The sequence below is a fragment of the Poecilia mexicana genome, unplaced genomic scaffold, assembly GCF_051168715.1.
Source record: "Poecilia mexicana isolate PSO_F unplaced genomic scaffold, ASM5116871v1 scaffold_10, whole genome shotgun sequence".
In the NCBI taxonomy this organism is placed as follows: domain Eukaryota; kingdom Metazoa; phylum Chordata; class Actinopteri; order Cyprinodontiformes; family Poeciliidae; genus Poecilia; species Poecilia mexicana.
This window is the reverse complement of record NW_028263379.1, coordinates 26,096,518-26,115,755: the sequence shown is the minus strand read 5'-3', so window position 1 is coordinate 26,115,755 and position 19,238 is coordinate 26,096,518. Positions and strand designations below refer to the sequence as shown.

The 19,238-nt window shown below is 40.6% G+C and overlaps 1 protein-coding gene across 1 annotated transcript in view; it reads right to left on the bottom strand.

Moving 5' to 3' along the window:
- LOC106910346 (glutamate receptor 1-like) overlaps positions 1-9,585 on the bottom strand; it is a 57,984-nt gene extending 48,399 nt beyond the window's left edge. The window contains exons 1-2 of the mRNA XM_088009739.1: positions 8,558-9,585; positions 3,940-4,124 (exon numbers count right to left, since the gene is read on the bottom strand). Of these exons, the coding sequence (XP_087865865.1) occupies positions 3,940-4,124; positions 8,558-8,732 (360 nt within the window). The 5' untranslated portion in view covers positions 8,733-9,585. The remainder of the gene's footprint in view (positions 1-3,939; positions 4,125-8,557) is intronic.
- Positions 9,586-19,238: the final 9,653 nt, after the last annotated feature.

Genomic DNA, 19,238 nt, shown 5'->3' with positions numbered 1-19,238 from the left:
GTCAAATAAAGGTCAGTCAGAAAAAAGGCAATAATGAACCACTTCAACTTTAAGGGGCTTTTGAAATAATGGGTTATTGACTTCAGAGCTTTGCTGAAAAATGCAGCTCAGATCGAGGAGGAAGCGGTTTATCTAACTTGCAGTAGATTATCAATCCTTATAGCACCTTCATCGGCTGCTTGATTTTTAATCTGAGGATCCGGCATAGACTGACTGAACGGCAAAGTCAGCCGAAAAAACCGCATCTGCCGCACAGCATGTCAGCATATGCATGAGCAAATGATTCAGTCTCACAGCACAATGTAAATATGGTCTTATCAGGCAGAAAAAAGACGGAAAACATAGGTATTTAAACATAAACACCGAAATAAGTTATTAATAACTTATTATGAAGAAAAGCTTTGTGTGTATTATTTACAAGACTGTCCTTCCATGTTATGGCTGTTCAGGTTACAATCTAAATCAAACTGGAGTTTTTATATAGCAAGAATAATTCGTATATATATATATATATATATATATATATATATATATGTAGTCCTGGAAAATGTTAAGTATTATATCAATACCCTATTTTGAGCTTCTCGTGACCATATGATTTGCATTTATCATTTTTATGGATGCTTTCTCTTATGCATCCAGATGTGAGGCTTTATCCAGGGAGGCTCTTTTGCTTTGTGCAAGCAAAGGATTAGCAATCCTTTGGTGAGTTAGGGCGAAAGTTTGCAAATCTGCAGAATACTTCATCAGCACCCTGAGCAGCAATTTAGGAAAGGAAACTTTTGATTAATGACTTGTCTAATGAAGATATGGCTGATATTAGTGTACAGAGCTTGCAAGACAAATTATACTTCAGCGAATCACACATTAAAGTACTGCTCACATCATGAGTTAATAATGCCAAACGTAATTCGACTGCAATCAAATACTGTATGGACTGCATCATTCTGGAGCATTTATCATACTAAACATTTTTGTTACTATGAGTCACCAGCATGGCTTGAAACATCCAGTTGAGAAACAGCCCTATTATGTAGCCATAAAGTCATAATGAACAGCACTGGATTTAAAAAGGGAAGAGATATTGATATATAGAGTAGGTTTCTTTATCCAGGTAGAAAGCGCCGTGAACTCTGAAAGTAGCACGTCGGTTGCCTGCTTTTTGCAGCCATTAAAGCTAGGCTCAGCACAAAAGCAGATTAATGCGAAGGCTTGAAAATGCAACAATTTTACACTCGGCGATTGCTCGTCTGACTTGAGAAGGGGAGGAAAAAAATAATATAAGTGAATGGGTCTTCCTAGAGAGGATTTAGAATTTGGTTTTTAAAGGACTCCAATCATCACCTGGAAAAATTTGCACGTTGAAAGGTCCGCCTAGTGAAACTGTTGTTGATAAGCTGCGGTTGAACAATCTGTGCTTGGCGGACAGTTGACAGTGATGCCAAGCTCTCAGGGTGAGTGGGTGACAATCCAATCATAGGAAATAAAATGCCAGCTAAAAATGCAATCACATTGTTTTGAATCGCTCCTATTCTTAATGTTCCAGAAGAAAAAAAGGTAAAAAAAAAAAAAATACCTGAGCAAAGCACAGTTTTCCAATTTTTTTCTTTTTTTCTTTTTTTTTCTTTAGCAAATATAAGTCCGATAATGTGTTGCGCGTTTCTATCCTGTACTCTTAAATCCTCGAATAAATTTCAGTGCAGCCAACTGAATTTAGAAGTCCAGGTTGTAAGTGTGTGTCATTAAATCACAGTGTGAACGCAGATGTTCTCTAGCGGCTTCAGAGGGTTATTAGGAAGCAGCAGCGAGCAAACAGCACCTTGAGAGCAGTTTAACAAGGCAACCAGCAGTTTTGCACTAAAAAAAAATCTGGCTTTTATAGAAGAAAAGTGAAAACGGAAAATGTTGTTGAAAGCAAGTAATAAGAGTTCCTTTGATGTTTGACACAGGTCAAGTAGAAATCACAACAAGTATGCAAAAGATGGTGTGTTCTTTGATAAGGCCGAGAACAAACTTCTGGGTCCGAGTCTAGAAAACTAACACTACTAACACATCACGGGTCCCAAACTCCAGTCCTTGGCAACTACAGCCCTGAGACTTTTGAATTCACCAGTTGGCTGAATTAGCCATTCATCCTTTCATAAAACAGCACTCAAGGGAGCACCACTCAAACAAAACCATGCCAGCATCATGGCAGCATCATGCTGAAGAGATGCTTCTCTTTAGCTGGGAAAGTTAAGGCGGGTTAAACCACAAGGCAATGCGACAAGAAACCCAGTTAGATGACTGTGAAAAAAAAACAACAACTTGAGATTGGGTTGGCGTTTCACCTTACAGAAGAAACAAAAAGCCTAAATATACAGGACGTATTACAATTTCACAGTTTAGATCAGATAAACCGGCCAAACTAGAGACCAAAATCCGATTAAGAATTTGTGGGAAACATTTGAAAGTTAATATTCAAAGATTCTCCAATCTCCATCCAATCTGACAGAGCTTTCAAGGTTCGGGAAATTATCTGGCATGGTTTCAGACAGGTGATGTCTGAAATGGCAACGACGGAACTACTCAAGCTCTATCGTTGCCATGCAATGGTTTCCATAGCAACCACTACCCCTCTGCACCTAACTCACTGGACTCAGTCTCCCCTGTACGTGTGGAAGAGTTACATTGTTAGAAATATACAGTGACTATCAACAGGGTTTTTAGTAGCACAGATGTTGGATTAAAAAAAAAAAAAGCGACGGGATGATTGTAAAGGAAAACAGCTGTGGCTCAATGAGTAGTGATAAGAAAAACATATTTTTAAAAATAATAAAGTTAGACACTTAGCATAAAGTCTGTCTGGATGATAGATTTTACCACATCTCCACTAAAACTGATAACTGATAAACTGAGAGAGAGAAAAAAAAAGCTTTATTATCTCTGCCTCCCTCAAAAGGAGACGCATTTGGCTGTAGTGGCCCTAATTAATTTGCTTAGCCATGTGAAGCAGCTTTCATTCTGACGTCTGTGCTGCTGCTGCTGCTTTGTCAAGCCTGAACAACACTGGATTTATTTTGTTTAAACCTAAAAAGTACAGCACTTCAAGTTAGAAATCTACATGCATCAACGGGCTGCTGTTCTAATCCCTGCTCTCTATTGTGTCGGGCCTCAGCTTGACCTTATCTGTGCTGTGTTTCCGTGTCGCCTGCTGTAATTTGGAGTGTTCTTGACTGTGTCAGGGTTTATTTGGAAAGCCATTCTAAGATAATAATAATTAAAAAAAAATGGATGATTTAGCAAAAAATTCATGGTCAGATTATACTTTATTTAATTTAACATAAAGCATCGCTTTGCGGTGAGTTTTTTGGTTTTTCTAAAGAAACGGGTCCTTTATTTAAAAAGCTGCTCTTTCAGACACCAAATATCGCTGTTGTTGTATGCTACCACGCTATCGAATGTTGTCAGTGTGTTAGCGTGTGTTTAACAGCTAACTACGGTTTGTCGTTGTGGATTTTTTCGCCAGTCTAATGTACTTTCCTTTACAACATAAGCGCAGCGTTTTTGGAGTCAAGCTTGTTGAAGGTCATGTCTGATGTTGAATAATGAGGAAAAACAACAGCAAATTATGTGTGGTGTTGAAAGTAGGTTTATAGTCTGACGTACTGGTAATTATACAGTATTATAGCAATGGAAATTTTAAAATATTGCAATATATTATGCAATAGAATCTCAGACTCTTGCACACCTGGTAGCATCATACTCCAAATGAACTATATTTAAGAGGCTGCTAAAATGGACACTACACTTCAAGTTGTCATTCATAAAACCTGTTGAAGACAATATGCTGGTTTTCTAAATTTCGCAATCGATGCACGACTTCGATGTAATCCCTCGTTTAAAACCCCTACAAAAAAGAAAAAAAAAAAAAAAAAAACAGACGCTGAATGACTTTACCTCTTTGAGAATGCCAGTGAGTCTCTCGGTCTCACAATCAATGATAATATTCCCCTCCTTCCACTTGTCCAGATCCTTGAACACTTTCAAGAAGGAGTCCCCCGTCATGCTCTCCACGTTGACCGAGGTCACCAGCCAGTTCTTCTCCGCCGCTGTGTCCAGAACCTTCTGCAGCACCGAAAGCCCTGCGCAGAGACAAAGTGAAAAGACGCTTCAGCCGCTGCAGGACAAATAGCACCCGGATGCATTCATCAAGGCAACTCCTGCAACGTTTGTCTCCAGAAAGCGAGTCGTGAGCGTCTGCCTCTCGCGTGCCACAACTTGAAACCCGATTACGCTCGCGTTCTGTGGAAGCAAATTAGAGCACCTTGTGAGCCGAGCAGAAGCTGTGCAGAGACCCATACTTCTACTTATAAGCTTATCCATCAGAATCTCCCCTGTAGCTTTAGTGATAAAGTGTAATGAGCGGGACAGTCCATTAAGCACTCTGACACTTACAGGTGTGCTTCTCCGGCTCGTGCGCCGCCGGCCTAAGTAATCACCGCTTTCACGCTAACAAATAATCGGCCCGGGCTTCATCGGGGTCTGCGTGCACGCGCGCTCACGCGCGGCCAGACTTGCGTTCTTTAAGCACCAATTACAGGTGGCGATGCTCAATTACGCTGTCGCCGATATGCCGCTGAGACACTTGAACATCACAGTGAAGCAGAGCGGCCAATGAGCTGAGGGCTTATGGTAAGACAGGAAATAAAAGGCGATTAGGGAACACATTGATCTTGAGCTCTGATTTACAGTCTGACTCACTGTTGTACTTCTGTGCTGCTGCTGGCAAAGGACCGATCAGATTCCTCTCAAGCTGGCAGTCGCAGTCGTTCCACAGAGTAAATAAAGTAATTTCGCCCACACTGAACTGGCTGCTGTAATCTAAATGAATTGTAGCAATTAGAAAAAATTGTGAGATGCAAACCAGCATTTGACGAGGTTTTTTTTAATTTTTTTTTATTGCTTATTATGATTTTTTTTTTTGCCACATTCATGACATCTTTAGAATGTCTGGCGCTCCAGTTTCTGGTTTATCGACAACAACAACACAAATAAAAAAACAACGCACACTTCATCAAAAATAGCTATAATAAACGTGACTGGCAAACATGAAAGATGGCGGCTTGGTCTTATTAAAATGCACAGCAGCTGCTCTCCAGGAAATTCCTGCTGCCTATTTGACACCAGGTCATTAACCAAAAAAAAAAAAAAAAAAAAAAAAAGACAAATGGCGTTCCAGCGTCATATATGACTGCAACACCTTAATAAATGAGAAAGCAAGAAAAATGGGAGGATGTCGAGAAGAAATTAGATACAGGAGCCGGAGAGGCATTCCTGCAAAGCAACATGGAGATGTACCTCATCTTTGATGGTGCTGTTTTTTTGTTTTTTTGCTTTTTTTTATCCTCTGTCGCTAATGAGTGAATAATTGCCACCCTCGTTGGTGACAGATTTAACAGTAGGTCTGTAACTGATGACAGGCATGGGAACACGGGAGATAATTAATCACTGTTGTGAAAAAGATCAGTGGGTCAGCCATCGCTCAATGGAGTCAATTTCAGGTGTCTTTAAAGCTTTCGGCAAAACGCGCGGCGCCAGGCAGCACAAACACTCTCAAACGTCACAGAGTGGAATTATTCATTCCCTTTTCTTGCATTTCTTTTGTTTTCTTTTTTCTTCCAATACCTTTATTTATTTCCCAAAACCCTAAGGTGTCTCGAGTTGCTAGTTTTGTCGATTAGCGTGTATATTATGCTACAGCGTTTGAGAACTCCATTTGAAAGCACTCAAGATGTTCTAAAATTAGCAACTGGATTATTCTGTGCACCAATTTCAGCAAGCCTTCCAAAAAACAAGTCCTTTACCACAAATAAAACGGAGAACATGTATGTTGTACGAAAGCCAAAGATATGATGTAAACTATTAACAATTTATTTCACCAGTTCAAAATTGCTATGAGAAGTTGAAGTAATTAAAAACTATTTCAGGATTTGCTGCCATGGCAGATACTTGGGACTAATAAACCAGCACCAGCTTGTTGCACTTCCAGTGTTGCAACATAAAAGGGCGAAAGGCAAAACTAACTATTAGGTCTCTGTATCTGTTCCCATGTGTTTAGATTTTTAGTCTGGATTCACGTGGAGCTCATCCGTTTCCTAGGGTAAATCGCGCTTTCATCAGGTTATCAATGCGGCCGGATTATCATCATTACAATATCCATTTCTTTATTCCATCTATTCTTTATTCCTCCCCTGCCTCTCCTTTCCTTTTGAATTGCTATATTTGCATCAAATAGCATCTTCTGCTTCCAAACGTGCCTAATGCATCCGTATAAATCAGAGCCCGGCTGACAGGGAGCCTCTCAGGAGATACAGAGGCAAAAAAAAAAAAAAAAAAATGGTCCTCCAAAGGCATCCTGGAAGTGAATAATATCATAATGGAATCTGGCTGTGATAAGCACCTTTTAAGCCAGAGGCGGTACATGGAGACCTGGGCATCTGGCGATTGAGAGAAGAGGAAAAATAACAGGTCGGGAGCCCGTTTCCTCAATACTGCTCACGATAGGGTTAATGGGTTAATTTGTTTTCGCTTTGCTTGCCCTTTGAAACTAAAAAAAAAAAAAAAAAAAAATAGATGAGCCACTCATTCGTCAAACAACATGGATGTTTCCACACAAAAAAACAAAGAGGAAAATGAAAGACATATGTTGGACATTTCAAGCATACCTAGCGTTCACAATAGCTTCTGCTGTTTAGGACCTTTGTTCGATAAACAATGACGCAGTGTAATGGTAGAAGTGTTTTGTACATTTTAAGTTAGTTCAAGCACAGCAGAAAATGTAAAGAGTACTTTCATTTTACCCAGGCTGTAGGTAAAAAACAAACCAGCTAAGTATGAGTATTTTTGATGGGAACAACTAAATCTTTCTGTCCTTCAGTGTTTGAGGTTCAACTCATGTGGAGCTCAGAGAAGTTCAAACCCTCCTCCACTTATTGCTGTTATTACAAGACACAGTCTTTTTTTTTTACTTATTATTGCTCATATTATTTTTTTCATATAGATTTTTTTCTCTTTTTCTTCCCATCAACTTATTTTATTATTGTTTTTGAGCAGTACTTTGGTGCAGTTTTAAACTTGTTTTTAAAGTGCTATATAAAGAAATTTGACATTAACATCTGTTTGAAAAATTTTTTTTTTTCAGTAACAAAAATCTTATGTATTTGGTGCTTGGCTACCAGAGGAGTCTCCATACTCAGTCTTTTTTAGTAAAAAACAAACAAAAAAAAACAAAAACAAATGTTAATCTGTTAAGACTATTAGCATGACAGCTAAAATAAACAGCTTACTGAGATGTCTACAATTCTTAGAATTATTTCTTTTCTCATATAAAACAATAAATCTAAACCGTAAAGTTTGTACCCAAGACGATCAAATCTTTAAAGGCTCATACATTCACAATTTTGAAAATAATAAAAAAGAATATTTCCACAACATATTACACCTACCTATTTTTTTTAAGATACAAATCATGCATAAATATTTAGAGTTAACATATGGAACCATGAGGAAAATGCATAAACAAACAAGACAAATTGAAGTAAATTGGGTTTTTCTTCAGGGCTTAAAATAACTCTGTAGGAATGGTGACTGCAGTGTAGTATCCAGGCAACTGAGGACCACTGATATGGATTTCACCCGCTTCATCCCACAACTCAGATACACAGAGGTGACCCTGGACACGCACGCACGCACGCACGCACGCACGCACAATATCTGACATTTCTTGAATAGATAATAAAGTAGCCTGTGGAAAATACCCCCCCCCCCCCCAAAAAAAAAAAAAATTTTAAATCAGGAACAGTTAAAACCAGACTTCAGTCTAAACGGAGGTAGACGTCTGTGAGATCGCTGGCTTCTAATAACTTTCTTATTTTTGCTCCAACAAGAAATCAAACATACGAGTGCACAGGAGTCCTGCATGCTCCACACATCAGCATCAGCTAAAAAGCACATATGGATATGCACTTTTATGTAAAGTGGGTGTTATTTTCTGTTGCAAAAAGCAGCAGGAAGCAACCGCGGTCATGCTCTGAAAACCCGCAACACCTGGGACAGATGGCACGGCATAAGGTAAAGCTTTTTGGCTGTACAGAAGAAGGCTGACAGGTGCTCGGGCTAATTTCTGTCTGCCTTTGCAGGAGTTTCATTAAAATGGTCGAACTGAATGTTAATACCATTTTTTACAGTAAGAGGAGGCACGGAGGCACAAGTTACAGCTGGTGACAGATTGGTAAAAAGACTAATATTTTGTTCTGTTACCTACTTTTATATGCAAGTCATTGCAGGTTGGTGTTTCTTTTTTAAGTCTGTCTGTGAAAAGACGACTTCTGTTGCCATGGTGATGTGACACACAGTCTTCTCAAATATTTTAGAGAACAACATACACACACACACACACACACACACACACACACACGCATACACACACACACACACCAAATGCTCAAACTAGCCACACAATCACCTTCTCTGGAAATGACCAAACCTCATCAACACAGTGTGAAAACAGACCTACCCGAGTCGGAGCTGTACATGTAGACGAACTTGTTCCACCCGTAGTGCTCGATGACTCCCACCAGAGCATCCTGGAGTTCAGGCCTCAACTGGATGACAAACTGGTTAGCGGTCTCGATGGGGAAGGATGGCGTGACGAAGCAGACATGCAGCGCGCCGCAGAACGACATGAGCATGTTTACAGTCTTCCTGTCGTAGAGGCCAATGATGGCGTACACACCTTTGGAGAACTGGGAGCAAACTGGAAAGGACAAAACAGAAAGTAAGAAAATTTGGGCTTAGGAAAATGGCAAGATCAACAGTAAATAAGGGACTCTTGGCTGGACAACAAGCTATTCTGCAGGCTGTGGGAACAAGTGTGGCTCCTAGGAGTTCATAAAAATATTTTCTCAAATAAATGTTTTTTTTATGCAGCGTGAAAAAAAAAAAAAGACTGACTGCAAATAATCAATGGGAATAGCTGCATGTACGCTTTTAGCTTCACTGCTGTGTGATTTCATAGCGGTTATTCTCCGACAACCTGATTTAAAGTGGAAACTGCTGGAATATTATAATTGCAGGAACTTCCTTCTCTTTCTGTTCAGTCAGAGAATATTTCTGTTCGCCCAGAAAGTGCCAGGAAGAGGCATTTTCCATCTGATTTCTAAGTGTTTCGATGTACATAGAGGATTTTAAAGATCCGCAAACCAAGGATTAGATGTCTAAAGAAAGATGGAGTGAAGTGACAAAGATACCTCTAAATGCTGTTGGTAATTGGTTATTTTATTTATTTTGTTGTTTTTTTGTTGTTGTTTTTTTGATGATACAGACAAACAGAAAGCCGAGTGACATAAAGAAACCTAAACTATTCATTTCTGAAATGCTGTTATGTTAAAATCCTTTTTATTATTAAGGGTCCTGTTCATGAAACATTAAATAAATTCCATCAGCATTAACGAGCACCGACACAACAAAAAAAATGTTTTCATTTATTATTCAGATCAAACAATCCTGACGGACTTTGCAAATTGTGTTACCTTGCTCAGATTTGTCGCCCTGCTTTAACGTCACTTTATTTTTTAAATTGAAAGAGTCTAGAAGAGTATTTTTTAAACAATGCCCATCTTATTTTTAAGTGTTTTTTTATCTTAACTGAATATTTAAATAAAGAAACAATTTGCTAATTTGTATTTATATATGTTGTAAATCCTAAAGTAAAATCTAAATGTGTTATTGTAGAATGAAAAACGGATGTTTCTTCCTTCAAAAACATTTCTCCGAATGCAGCCGGGGATAAGAAATGTTTCACCTCTGCACTTTTAATTTAAGTTATCTTTTATATGAAATAACGTTAAGATAAAATATGCAATGTATTTGTGGAAATGTTTTGTTTTATTTTCTTCAAAAACAGCCAAAGGAGTGTAAGAGGTTAATAATATGACACAGAGTATAGCGTGAAAACTTTCTTTGGTAAAATGTTGGTGACCCTGTGATTAAACTCCCAGGCTGTGATGATTTAACTACAGCTCTAAACTGCATTTCTGATTAAATGTTACAGAGTTCAGACAAAATACCAAAAACTAACAATTAGCCAATCAGATTGCAGACTTGTGCAGATTTTCTTTCCCCGCATTTATTAAAAACAATCTACAGATCAAAACAATACATGTGTGGGGAAATCCATAACACAGAGGCCTAATTGAATTAGACTGAGCTGAAGAGTCAAATCCAATCAGGAATACTGAAAAAATAATAATAAAAAATTAGAATTGGTGGACAAAAAAAACAGGAACAAAAGAGAGACAAAAAGAGATTGTCATCTTTCTCTCAGGCGTTTTGAAGTCTTCCAATTAAAATCATGTTTATGCACCACTAGTGTGGCTCTTGGCTTCAGTGGAGGAGGTGAGGAGCAGAGAGGTTAATCAATGCATCCCCAGGGTTCCATTGACATTTTCCTAGCTGCAGGAGGTGGTTTTCATCTCTCGTTCGCTTTTCTCCCTCCGTCTCGCATTTCTTCTCTTTTCTTTCTCTCTTTCTTTCTCCAAATCACTCTCTTTGTGCCACGTGGCGTTTTCTCCGCACCCCGGTACGTCTTAAAATGCCAAATTGATGTTAATAGCTTTCTTTTCTTGTAAGGTATGTCCTCTCGGCGGAACATAATCTCGTTGCGCTCGTGCGGTCTGGCCCGGACTATTTTCTGCTGAGGTGATGGGTGGGCCTCACTTATCTCAGTATTTACCAAACAGATTGAAATTCCTGCCTGGACCCGCGCAAGGGCCAGCCTGCTGCTCGAAGCTGAAGCGGCGACAGAGAGAGAGAGAGAGAGAGAGAGAGAGAGAGAGAGAGAAAGGATGGCCGAGACCCAAAATGCCTAACCTGTCACAGACCTGCCCCCTCCAGGCAGGCACGTGTGTGTGACGGAGATACAGCGAGAGAGGGAGAGAAAAAAAATAATCAGCGCTATCACATAAAAATACATGCCCACACACACAAACACACACACACATGCAGCCCGAAGTGCTCCAAAAGCCTGGTGAGTCACCCTACTTAAAGCAGCCCTGAAATAGACATTTTGCGCCTCGCCACACTGACTCAGTAACAGAACTATCTTCCCTTCATGGTCTGCACATGCTCTCACTCGTAAATGGATGCTTTTTGATCCGCTGCCTTCCACAAGCGTGCGTTACAATTTTCCAGGGCCGATTTCAGAGGTGTCCTCCGCGTTCTGCCTGGATGAAAGGTAATGAGAGCTTGTTTGACTTTTCGTGCGGTGTCCCATTACTCTGCCCGGGAGCAGGTTAACATGTTTCACTGAGCATAAGTCATTTCTCATACCTGCAAAATGAAAAATAAAAAAAATAAATAAAAATGTAGCCATGTGGCAAAGGGCCCCTTTCTCTGAGCTGGCAGGCCAAACATGTGTTTGTCTGCTGCGCATAAGAAAGACATAGACCATCAGTGAGACCAGGCAGCCAAAGATAACCTAGCAGGATAGATCAGCAACATAGCGAGTGTGTGTGTGTGTGTGTGTGTGTGTGTGTGTGTGTGTGCGTGCGTGTGCGTGTGTGTGTGTGTGTGTGTGTGTGTGTGTGTGCGTGCGTGTGCGTGTGTGTGTGTGTGTGTTTGTATGAGAGCGGCTTGTTAGTCGCTACTCCACATGTGCGGCGACATTTGAGTCGGGCCCGAAACAACTCAAGTGATCTCGAAGACCCCAGCAACACCTGTCCGCCCTGGCATCCCTGATCACCTCACCACGGTTACAGCTGCCACGGCGGCAGGACCGAGGCTGCCATGAGCAACGCTCGGTTCCTCTGGCAGGGATTACAGTGGCTCCAGAGCTTTTGGGAGATGGGCTGGGAATTGCGACTGTTTGGACATTTTGTCATAATTAGCCTTCCCCTCCCTGAAGGATTTAGCAAATTTGCAGGGACAAAAAAAAAAAAGAAAAAAGAAGAAGAAGAAACCCTCGCTCGGCTTTGAATAACCCGCGGATATTTTTAGGGCGATAACGGAAGATCTCCAGTTCAATTTGCATTTACATTCCAAACAAGTAAGCGATAATACCCATTAAGCACCCATCACAGCTATTATGGTGGGAAGATATAAACCAGAGGCAAAGTTATGGTGGCTCAAATTTAAAAGCTTTTTATGCTCCTTTTTATTGCCTCTTTTTACAAATGTCCCCTGGCTTTAGCTGTTTATATGCAGCGCTAAGCTAGTCTGTTGAGAAGAAAAGCTCGGGCTCTTTTACTCATTCAGGCAAGAGGAAGCGACACTAATGAACAATCAGACAATCAGACAGAGAAGCGCAGAGGAAAGGCTTACGAGCGGCCCTTTCATCCGATAAGTCACTGCTTAGTCGTACAATTTTCTCAGCTCCATCTTTACCAAATTCAGGGATAAAGTTGTGACCGCTTGCCCAAACATTGTTGCCAACAGATCAGGTTGGAATCAAGGCTGAATCCCTGGATTCACCTGGTAGAGACATGCAACAAAAGACTTTCAGATGTAATTGGATGATTCCACATGTGAACTCAACATGGTTGTCAGATCTTTACCTCTTGAAACGGTATTGAAAACACTTCATATCGGCCATGAAGTATATCGAAGTTTGTGACCAAACGTGAAAAGTTTTAAATGCTTTTGTAAATTATTGTAAGGGTTTACTTTCCAAACTAAGGGACTCTAGCATTCCTACGCGTGTGAAAACTCCAGACTGGCCAAGGAAGTTTCCACTTCCACAAAATCCACAAAAGAAGAACTCAGTTTTCTTCCATCCATCCATCCATCCATTTTCTTCACACCCTTGTCCCTCAGTGGGGTCAGGAAGTGCTGGTGCCTATCTCCAGCTAACGTTCCGGGCGAGATGCGAGGTTCACCCTGGACAGGTCGCCAGTGTGTCGCAGGTCAACACAGAGACACACAACCATGCACACACACACACTCACACCTAGGGGCAATTTGGAGAGGCCAATTAACCTGACAGTCATGTTTTTGGACTGTGGGAGGAAACCGGAGTACCCGGAGAAAACCCACGCATGCACAGGGAGAACATGCAAACTCCATGCAGCCGTCTTGCTACAAGGCAACAGCTCTACCAACTGCGCCGCTGTGCAGCCCAGTTTGCAGTTTTAACTGTGCAGATTTCTTTCTTTCTTTTACAATCACCTACATTGAGAGTCAGGAGGACAGCTCTCTGGGATCTGTGCTTTCACTTTCTAAACTTTTTCTCTGTGAACAAACAAGTTAATTTACATTTGTTGTGGACAAAGTGTTTTGGGCTGCAGGACATAAAAAATAAATAAATAAAATAAAAAATAACAACTAAAATCCCAAAGGGAGTGATACTCGCACAACAGGAGGAGCTGTCAGAAACAACTCATGCAACTCAAGTCTTCCCTGTTCTGTTTCCTGTGCCCGGCAGCTGTTCCTCTGCTTAGCATGAGCCAAATATCAAATGACAGACGTGTCTGTGCCGGCTGCACAAAGAGGGCATGTTTGTGACAGTTTCTCCTGCATCCAAATTTCCGGATGATGGGATAGCTCACAAATGGAAGCTGTTGAGCAATGCCGAATCCCTTCGTATTTACTTATAAATATTTAACCGCAGAATTTAAGTTTGACGTGACAAGTAAACAAACATTGCATCAAACAGCATTTTAATTCACGACGGATGAATAGAAAATATGTCCGACAGACGCCTGACAGTTAAAAAAATATATATATGTTTTTAAAAAGTCTTTATCCAAAGATCCCTTACGTAACAGCCATTTCGTATTTATTTGAACACACTTTAATATTTACCAAATATCCTGAAAACAGATGAGGAAGCCTGTTTCAAGGTGTCCTTGAATGAGGCACCTGCCTTCCAGCTGCTCCGCTGGAGCTGCTTGGTAACCTGTGCATCAGGCATCACACGTGTTTTCATTTCAGAAACTCAGCTTGCTTAAAATCTAAAAAAAAAAAAAAAAACTAAATACAACAGAGGTATGCAACATGCTATGTTTTCATGCTTAATAGAGTAAATATGGACACATTTGTGAAAGAACTTACTGACAAGAAGTATCTGAAAGACATAAATGGAGCTAAAGCCTTTTTTTTTAACTTATACTTTTTTTTAAAGTCAGACAATAGGAGTTTAACATTTTGAATCTATTACTTCCTGTTGGTTTTCCTGTCATGAAGGATGACTATTTAACCAAAGCATACATGTGTCCATCTTTACATATCAGACAACGGCTACAAGACGATATAGCATGTTGCCAAAATGTGACCGACTCTACAATCAAAGGAGTAACTATAAAGTTTAAAAATCCTTGAATTCCAACAAGGAGGAGGATGAAATAGAAAGCAGGAATCAAATTTAACTATCTCTGTGCCAACTGGTTGGTTGAGTACCAAGAAATATCAAATAATTCAATTCTCTGTATACAGTTTAACTGTCTACTTGATCAAATACTGAGGTTTTTTTTTTAATCTATAAAATAATACTCTAGGTGAAGTGAAATGTGGGGCAATATGGAGGAAAGCAGATGCAGAAAATCTCGTCAAACTGCTCCACGTCATGGACTCTTTGAAACACTAGCATGTTTTACGTAAACATACGGTGGGCTCTGCCGGAGAAGTAAAACCCCGTTGGCGATTTTGTCTTTCGAAAGAATAATGATCCGAAATATACGGGCAAACGGAGAGAGAGAGAGAGAAAGCAGCTCAGGCATAACATCAACCTTCTTGGCCGGATCTATACTACATAAAACTTGATCCTGTGAGCTACAGAGAACAGCACAAAGGAGGAAAAAAACCCTCTAGGCAAACTAGAGAGGAAAAGTCTTTCTCTTGGTTTATGTTCCCTGTGGTACCGATGGGATTTCACTGCAGCAGGATGTTCGTCCTCAGGGAGCTTACTGATTTGTGCTTCAAAGGTCAATCATCCTGAAAAAGGCCTTTTTATGGGGTAAAGTCTCCAACCAAGGTCTGATAAAGTGACACTAATTTATCCCACCTATCTATTGTATTAAATCTTTTTTTTTAATGTTTTTATTATAAAATAAAATAAAAAATATCCTTGTTTGCCTGTGTTGAGAAACTACAGATGTTTCTCCAGGAGATGGCTCGACAAATACAGAAAACATTGGCTGCCCAAATTTAGCCCCGTTCTCGTCACTACTGCCTGATGCTACTTAGATCGAGTCAGACTGAACATGTAAAAATCCTTTCAATAAATTAGAATATTATTGAAAAGTTCAATTATTCCAGGAGCTTGTGACTTAGAGGAACACATTACATTAATTGCACACAAACAGAAGTTTGAAGACCTTTACTTCTGTTCATTATGATGATTTTCCACTTACAATTAATGAAAACATGACATTTAAAATTAGAATATTACCTCCAACTAATAAAAGAACCATTTTAAAAACATAACTGGGCTTAATTGAAGAGTGTTTAATACCTGCTTAAAGGTTTTTTTTTAATATTTTTTTTATCTTAATCTGATAAATGAGACTCCTGGGTATGCATGTACTAATTTATTGGATATGATTGTACATTATGCCTCGATTTTGCAGCTCCAGTCATGCTTAAAATGTCAATTATTAACCAACAATGCCAGATCCCTCAGCAGCTGCAAAGTGTGAAGCCAAATGCACTTTTAATCTACAGATATCTGAACAAACTACTGGAGAAAATCTAAAGAATTCATTCGTGCTGTTTTTGTTCTTGCTTTCTATTTGTCATTTACGTGGTACTCAGACGTCCTTAGATAATATGTTATCTTGAAGGCAGCATATCCATTCATCCATTTTCTGTAATAGCTTCATCCTGCTCAGCATCACAGGAGGCTGGAGTCTATCCCAGTAGCCAACAAGCAAGTAGCGGGATTCACCATGAACAGGTCGCACCGTCGGTTGCAGGGCTGAAGGCAGCATATGTTGCTCTAAAAATCACAATATGGCGTTTAGTATGAATGCAGCCATTACAATAGTCTATGTTGATTCTGCCAACGTAAAGGAGCCCACGCTAATAAAACCCTCAGTTTTTTAGTTTTGCTTGGTGGTGTTGTTCTGTATAGGCTTTGTTTAATGGAAAGCAACATTTATTTCTTTAAATACATCTGAAATTGATATTTATCCAACCCAAACCAATATTTCTATTATGTCACAGTTAAAGTTGTTGTATGTAAATTAAAAAAAAAATCATTTTTTACATATTTGTTAAAAAAGTGCCGCCGTGACAAGTATGAGACAGTTAATCTGCGAAAAGATTGTGATCTTCCACTTCCTCCCTTGTGCTACTACTAGTGTCTGAAACAACTAAGTCAAAATGACCAATCCGAACCAGGAGGAGAGTCTTAGTGCCGTCAGTCAGTCTTGTGTAAGCGCTGCTAAACGCCCTTGGCATGTTTAGCAGCAACTGTTTATCCACCATCGTTGGTGGCCACACTAACTGGCCTGAGCATTCATGGCAGGCTCCTTCGTGGTGAACCAGGTGTAGTGTAGCAAAGAGAAAGGAGGAGAGTGTAAGCAGCGTGTACACGAGAATGATTGACAGTGCTAAGGCCCTCCTCTTGGCTTTGATTTTTTTTTTCTGACGACGTTCTGCAGATCACAGCAAGCTGGTTCAAAGCGAGGGTTTTTGCATACGTTATCCGTTTCACATTACACTGTGACGACGTAGTGACAGTTTTAACAAATACGTAAAATAACATATATTTTTTTTTATAAAAAGCACATACTGCATCTTTAATCTTTAGCAAAGTTAGAAACTAAAAGAGGAAAAGTTTTTCACAGGCTTTATGATACAATAACAAAACAATCACAGGGCAGCGTATTAGAAGATGGCCCTTTATCGTGGACGTAAAATGAGGTTTGTTAAATACTGAACACAATGTATATCACTTATTTTGAGTTGTCATTACATTGTTGGTATTTTTATCAATATTCAGTCTGAAATGAAAATACTGCATTAATTTATACACTATGTACCTGAGTAGAGTGCTATTATTAGGTCTTTTTCTTCTTAATTACAAAAACACAAACTCTAAACACAATTTAATTGAATGCGGCTTTACGTTCCTTTTATGGCTGATTAGTGGAGTAAATATCCTCCTTGGCCATTTTCTTTTTTAAAATGGTGATGGGAGCAGAGCCATTACTGTCACATCAGGCAGTAATGTACACCATCTCCAAAAGGGTGAAAGGTCACTCAATCAACCGCAGAGCACATTGATAGGAGATAAACACAAGTGACAACAGACACTGCAAGACGGTACTTCTGTCCTCCACTCAGCCACCCATGGCTAATAACTGCCAGATAATGCGTGTAATAAAAAACAGAGAGCATGTTGCGGCCCTACGGGCCCCATCTATCTTCTGCAGAGCTAATCAGCAATGGAAATGAAAGGCTGAGCAAAAGAAGTCAATAACTGGTTCACTCATTACCTACACACATGTCGAAGAAAGCAGAGCTATGTCTTACTATGAGGGTACAGATGCTCCATGCGCATCGGACACACACTCACACACTCACACACACACGCACACACACACACACACACACACACACACACACACACACACACACACACACACACACAGCTTGTGCTTGTAAAGAATCCCCCAGGTGATGGGTGGGGGTGGCCCAGTCCATGGGCCCCGCCAACACAGCATGAGTCATGCATCGCAATCAATCTCCTTCTGTGCAGAGAACAGGGAACCGGGGGACGGAAATGCAACTCCGACCAGGATCTGCACGACAGTCTGCAGACACGACCGAGTGGGAGGGTTTCACTTTATGAGCAGTTTTCTCTGGGATCTCCTGCAAAAGGTTTAGAAATTTGTTCTCAGAAAAGGGAGGAGAAGAAGAAGAAGAAGAAAAAAAAAGATCCATGCCAACTAGCACCTCCAGGGATAATGTGTCAATGTAGCGGAAAGAGATTATTTCATCCATGCAGACTCCATCGAGTGAGTCCAGGTAGTGAGTCGGGAGACTTTTTGAAGATTTTGAGGAGGGTGGAGGTTAGGGGGGAGGGGGCTCTAGGTTTTGCCTCACTGCCTTCCCATCTTTCTAATGTACCCACATGCCCCTTAGACTGCTGCGCTCCAGCGAAGGGTGCTTGCTGTTCCCTGGCAGAGACAGCTTGAGTAAGATATACTGCCTGTGCAAGAAAAATAAAACAGGATTTGTGCCACTGTTTGTGGTGTTTTGTGAAAAAAAAAGAAATGTATGAGAAGAAGAGAAAGAGTAAGATTTAAAAAAAAAAAAAAAAACATTTCGAAAATAGAGAAAGAAAGGATTTGAGACCATCTGAGCAACCGAGAAACAGTCTTTGACTCTTACTTGGGGACTCTGAATCCTTAAAAGCGATTTCGATGAAACGAGGATAATGGAAGGTCAATAAGGTCGAGACAAAACGAAAGTGAGCCATCGCACGTGTAGGTGACGGCAAACAGAATGTGGATAAACTGAGGCATTAGTGCCTGTGAGAGAAGATGATGGAGAGAACGCTGTGAACAAAGAGAACAGATGCCAGCCTAGCAGTGGGAAACATAGGAACCACACCGTGAAATCCAGATCTCTTCCATTTCCTCTAAGTAATAAAACAATGGCACCGCGTCGCCTCATTTAATGGGTAATCGAGGGTGTGAGAACACTCCCCTCAGCTCCATACATCTCTCTCTTTCTCCCTCTTCCTTCTTGTGTTTCGATCTCTAGCCCCGTCATCGTCTCTCCTCCTCGACGCTTCCCGACCTGCGGGGCCCGGCCGCCTGCTGCACAAATGCTTACCTGGGCAGCGGGTCAGAAGCGCAGCCCAGACCAGCTCCTGTCAGGGGGTATGGAAACTCCAATTATCTGCTTAACAATCATCCCTTTGCAATTATCTCCCCATCTGCGTATCAGTGTCGACAGGTGCGCGGGGACGGTCCCGCTCGCACACGTTCATTTGTCTGACAGAGGGACCGACGGAGGTGGGTATGTGGAGCCGGAGGAGCCAAACACACAGCCTACATGCTAATTCCTCCGGAGCCTCTGTCTAAATTAACAACGGTCTTCACCAATTTCCAGCCGAGCTACTGGGAAATTAAAGCGTTCATTGCGGACCTGAGCAGAATTCCTGATCACTACAAAACCCTAAAAGCAATTTCAGACATCTTTTCTTCTTGTGAAAACATAAGTGGAGCTTGTGAATAGGGGGGAAATTGCCG